This window comes from Phalaenopsis equestris, unplaced genomic scaffold, assembly GCF_001263595.1.
Source record: "Phalaenopsis equestris unplaced genomic scaffold, ASM126359v1 Scaffold234326, whole genome shotgun sequence".
Taxonomy (NCBI): Eukaryota; Viridiplantae; Streptophyta; class Magnoliopsida; order Asparagales; family Orchidaceae; genus Phalaenopsis; species Phalaenopsis equestris.
In genome coordinates this window covers 4,844-10,608 of record NW_018252245.1, presented here as the reverse complement: position 1 = coordinate 10,608, position 5,765 = coordinate 4,844, and the positions used below count along the sequence as shown (strand labels likewise).

Below are 5,765 nucleotides of genomic sequence, written 5' to 3'. Positions count from 1 at the left end.
CTTTTCTTCTATGACTTCAAGGTTCTCTTTGTTATTGCGTGCGCCTTTCAGATTCGATATATGATTGAGGCTACACTACATGAATGGCAGTCAGATAACATCATCTCTTCCTTCTGGAATAGCGGGTAACTCCAAAAAGACTTAGAATGTTTCCTTCTCAATGTAGAAGTAGAGGAAGCTTGCAAAACTTGGAAGGTGTTGCATTGTTTCTTTGATTAACCTTGCCATTATATTTTCTTAATTCTTCGAATTGTTTGGCTATGATATCCCCTGTATCATCTAATGTTCAAGGGAGTTTTTAATTAGTATGTTTTAACATCTTAAAAAACTTCTCTTCTCATCAGTGGCATCTCCACAGTTGTCGAATTTAAAAGAAAATTTGATCCAACACTAATAAAAATGCAACTGTCAAGCAAAACAACCTTCATGATGAACATCATACTTTCATCACCTAGCAATAACAGAGCACCACTAACATTTTTCACAGAAAATACTAGAAAATAAAAGCGGAGAGCATATTTCTCCAACTGAACTAAATGGGAATCGCGCTGGAAACACGGGGATACACAACATTAACCGGGTGGGCCATGATGCGTCGACCTTTCATGTGCCGGAAAATGTACACGATCGCCCCCACCGGCCACTCCACCACCGCCGCCAGCGCGCACGCCAGAAGCCCGACCGTGGGCCCCACCACCTTGCACCGGCACGGGTTGCTCGTCGTCCCGCACTGCACGCACAGCATTTTCCACCAACTTCGTGTCCGTCCAAAAACGAGAATGAAGTGCACCGGACGTCCGTTTGCGAAATGTGAGAACTAACGCCTCGCTGTTTTAAGGAAGTCGAGTGAGACACGTGGCGAGTTTCAATGAGAAGCTGAGGCGTGCGCATGGGATCAATGGCGTGGCACAGCTTTATGACATCTGTATGCTGCATTGGCACACGTGTAGTGACTCCAATTCGGAATTTTGAAACGTGGCATCTCTCGTTCAAAAAAAGAAAGCCCATCCCATCATATATTATCTTCTTGTCAACTGATATTTGAATTATATGTAATTTAATCCTTAATGAATAGTTTGATATTTATTTGTATAACAATTATTCATGTTTGTTTATTTAAGAAATTGAGAAATGAAGATTTTATCAAGTAAAACAAACAACTTTAGTGATCAAAGTGTCATCAAATAGTATATTTATCATCGGGAAATATCGTTATATTTTTTGCCCAAACTTTGAGTATTTATTTTATTAATAATAATGAAAATAAATGCAAGGCATTGTGGTCAAAACATCAAAACGCAAACTGAACTGATGACCAATAATTAATTGGCATCTCCAAGATGGCATTGCTGCATTAAAAAATATAATACCCGTGTACCAACTACCAACCAAACTTGGCATGTATATTATTCGTTGTGGACTTACTTCGAAATCGCCACGCGTCACACGCGACACCTTCCGAGTCCACAATCAAAGTCAAACTTGGCATGTATATCTCAGCGTTGATTTTATAATAGTTTTACTACAACTATTAAAAATTATATCTTTAAGTAACAGAGTGGAAAATGGTGCGTTGATTTATCAATAATATGCAAAGAGAAACACCGAGATATCATGCCCATGCAAGATAAAAATATTTAATTACGTCTTATGCATGTAGAATTGTGCGTGTATGACGGTTATTCTAGAGTAGGGAATCAAGCTAAGCATGTTTGGTTTAGGATTTTAGGTTGTGAGTGAATATAAAAGGTTCAGGTGTGTGTGCGCAAGATTGACTAAGACCACACCACGATGGTTAACCCTAAGGCCAGACAGTCCTAAGTCGACTGCTATGTGGCTTCTTCTGTGCCTCTCCCATATTGGCTCCATCCTACTAAGTGTAAGAAGCTAGAACAAAATATGTGGAACTCCAATAAAAGTAAAGAAGTGTTTAGAATTTCTAATGGGGTATTGTATTGTTCCTTACTAGTCCTCTAGGATAATCAACAGAAAAGTCCTATATTGCTAGATCTTAGGCTTCTAAGGAAGAAAGACTAAACCTCAACAAAAATGAGGTCAACAATATGTCATACTTTAGAATTATGGTAGAGTGTGATAGAACATAAGTAAAGACATATTATAAATATTTCTAATAATTAGTTTGGATTTATGTTGGGCAGATCTACTATGAAGGCTATACGTTTATTGAGAGGTTTGATGGAGAAGTACAAAGAAAATAAGATGGATCTACATATGAATTTCATTGATTTAGAAAAGCTTACGATAAGGTTTCAAGAGATATCCTTTAGAAATTTCTAGAGAAGAAATGTGTTGATATGACTTATATTCAAGTCATTAAAGATATGTATACTAGAGATTTTACTTGCATTCAAACAGAAAGAGGATTGATCAAATATTTTCCTATTTTAGTTGGATTACATCAAAGATCATCTTTTAAGCTGTATCTTTTACTTGACAATTATATGAGGATGTACCTTAGTCTATGATTTTTGTTGATGATATCCTTCTTGTGGATAAGGCTAGAGAAAGAGATCATAAAAAACTTTAATTATGGACATCTACAATGGAGTATAAAGGCCTTCGCCTCAGTAGAACTAAATTTGAATACATGGAATGTAGTTTTATTAATCGTAGCTCTAGTGACAAAGTTGTAACAGTGGGTGATTAAGTCATTAAAAGGTTTGAACGTCGTAGGTATCTCAGGTCTATTGTTCAAAGTGATGGTGATTTATATTGGGATGCTATCAGTAGAATTGAAGTTGTTTGGTTGAAGTGAAGGAATGCTTCGGGCCTATAGTGTGATAGAAAAGCATAGCTTAGACTAAAAGGAAAATTTTATAAGATGGTGGTGAGACCTACAATGCTCTATGGAACAAAGAGAAGCATAAAACTAAGGTAAGTGTTGCCAAGATGAGAATGCTTAGGTGGATGACTGGCTTTACACTTAGAGACGAAATGTGAAATGAATATATCTATGATAGGGTTAGAATAGCTCCAGTGGTGTAAGCAATTTGAAAGAGTCATCTTAGATGGTTAAGTCACATTAAGCGTCGACCATCTATTGATCTAGTCGAGAGAGTAGATGTTTTGGAATTCGACTTATATTGAGAAAGAAAGAGGAAGTCCTCGAAAGAGTGGTGCATGTTGTATAAAAAGTGATCTTAATTTATTAGAATTAAATGAAAATATGACACTCAATTGGAGACAATGGAGAAAAAGGGCTCATGTAGCCGACCCGCTTAGTGGGATAAAGACTTGTTGTTGACTTTATTTCTTTTACATTTATACCATTCAATTCTTTCATATAACATAAAAAATACCTCTATTTTTCCTTTTAAATGTAAAACACATTTTTATGCATGGAAATGTAACACATTTTTATGCATGGAAATGTAGCATGTGTGTAAAAATTGAAATCTAGGTGTCATAAAATGTAAATACATATGAATTACATGATATTTGTATAATTTTTTTAAGAAAATAATAGAGAAACCATCAATCCTTTTATATGAAATTCATAGCGTTCTACCTTCAAACTTCCACATCTTCAGGGGGAACTGAAAAAGTTGTGTTTTGGCAAATCATGGCAGCTTGTTGTTGAGTGAATTTAGGTGTTCTAAAATTTATTTAGAACAAATTTTTAAAACCGATTAGTTTATGGACTAATCTATCTAAGCCGACGGCATTGTTATCTATTTAAAATGAGATCAATTGTGCCAACAAAGTACAACTTATGCTTATTTGGCACCAAATTTTGCCACGAAAACACAATTACTAGAAAAAACACAATTACTTAAAATAATTTTCCATGCATAACTACTGCTTCTCGTTTGCCTCAGAGATTTTTTAAAAACCATAAATTCTTTTTCTTGGTTTCTACCATTAATACATTTTTATATTCTCATTCAATAAAATCTCTTGCATTTCTTCTCTCTTTTTTTTTTCAAATTTTAAATATTATTTTTGGAATTTCTTTTCTTCTCTCTTTCACCTATTATCTTAATTTTACTCTTTGATTTTTTATTTTTTTTTAAATAGTACATTCATTTTTAATATGTTAATTCTATTAGAAAAAAACAGGTTTGAAATTATGAAATCTTTTCATAAATATTTACTCTATTGATAGAGAAAGGCCAAGGAGACTGTTAGCTTAGGTTTTAAACTTTCTTGTTTAGGTAAGAGTTGCATTAGAAATGGTGTTGATATAATTATAAATAAGAGTTTGAAAGGTAACATTGTAAAAATTAATAGAAATGAAGATAGAATTACATCCCTTTAAATTGTTGTTTATACTAAGATTTTTAATGTTATAAGTGCTTATGCTTCTCAAGTAAATTTAGATATATGTTCTAAGAAAAACTCTAGAATGACCTAGAAAAATTAATAAAAATGATATCTCTTCAAGAAAGAATTTTTATTGGAAGAGTTTGAATGAACATGTTGGTAGAGTGGTAGAAGATTTTATAAATATTCATGCTGGCTACGACTTTGGAGTGATTAATGAAGAAAGTATAACCATATTAGATTTTATTTTGACGTATAATTTTATTATTGCTAATACGTTATTTAAGAAAAGAGATGAGCATATTATTACTTATAAGAATAGATCTAATAAAACATAAATTGATTATTTCTTTATAATAAGAAGAGATCATCGAGAATGTAAAGATCGTAAGGTCATTCCGAGTAAAAAATTTTTAGTACTTAACATCAATTATTAGTTTTGGATTTTAAGATGAAAAGTTATAAGATAAAGAATAGTAGAAATCATTCTCACAGAATTAGAAGGGGCACCTAAAAGACACAAATAAAATTATTTTTATCAATAAACTTTAAGATAGATTTCATGATTTGAGATGTTCATAAAGAAGCAAATTCTATGTGTGATAAAACAACAAACACTATTAAAGAAGTAATAAAAGATGTACTTGGAGAATCAAAAATAAAATATTCTAGGAAAAAAGTAGTTAGTGATGGAATAATAATTTGCAATAAAAGCTAAAATATAAGAAGTTGTATTATAAAAATTAGTTTAAATGTAAAAGCTTAGAGAATTACTGGGAAAAATCAATGGTTTCCAGAAGAGAGTCTAAGAAAATAATTTGTCATGCTAAAAATTCTATTTTTAGTAATATTTATAATATATTAGATACTAAAGAGGGCAAAAAATATATAAACTAACCAAACAAATAAAAAAGAAAAGTAAAGATGAAAATTGCAAACTGTATTAAAGATGAAAATCAAAATGTATTTTTCTTAAAAGAAGATATTCAACATAGGTGAGTGAGCTATTTGATAAACTTTTCGAAGAAGTTTCTGAAAATATGATTGACTTTAGTGATCTTAATATTGTTAATAATAATAATATATTTTATTTTTACTATGGCTTTAGTAAAAATAAAATATTAAATCATGACATGAATCCTTTTGATCATTGTGTAAGTGTTAGGGCGTCCCGTGGAAGCGACGCGTTGTATAGCCTGAATACAGTGAAAAGTACGCAAGGGTTCCCACATTACAAACGAATGCGGGTAAAGAAGTTAGTCCATGAAACTAATGAAACTAATATTAGGATAGGATCTTAGAATATAGGTACTATCAATGGTAAATTAATGGAATTAGTTGATATTATGATTCATAGGAAAGTTAATATCTTATGTATTCAAGAAACAAAATGGGTTAGAGAAAAGGCTAAGGAGATTAATAATTTAGGTTTTAAACTTTGGTATTCTGGTAAGAGTCGCACTAGAAATGTTGTAGGTGTA

General features: G+C 32.1%; 1 protein-coding gene across 1 annotated transcript; it reads right to left on the bottom strand.

Moving 5' to 3' along the window:
• Positions 1-366: 366 nt before the first annotated feature.
• LOC110038918 lies at positions 367-789 on the bottom strand. Its single transcript, XM_020743844.1, has one exon. It carries the CDS (start codon positions 743-745, stop codon positions 533-535), a length of 213 nt encoding a protein of 70 aa, XP_020599503.1. The 5' UTR covers positions 746-789; the 3' UTR covers positions 367-532.
• Positions 790-5,765: the final 4,976 nt, after the last annotated feature.

Excerpts from the sequence above, each read along its gene's own strand:
- LOC110038918 (XM_020743844.1), bottom strand. The coding sequence starts at position 745 with ATGCTGTGCGTGCAGTGCGGGACGACGAGCAACCCGTGCCGGTGCAAG.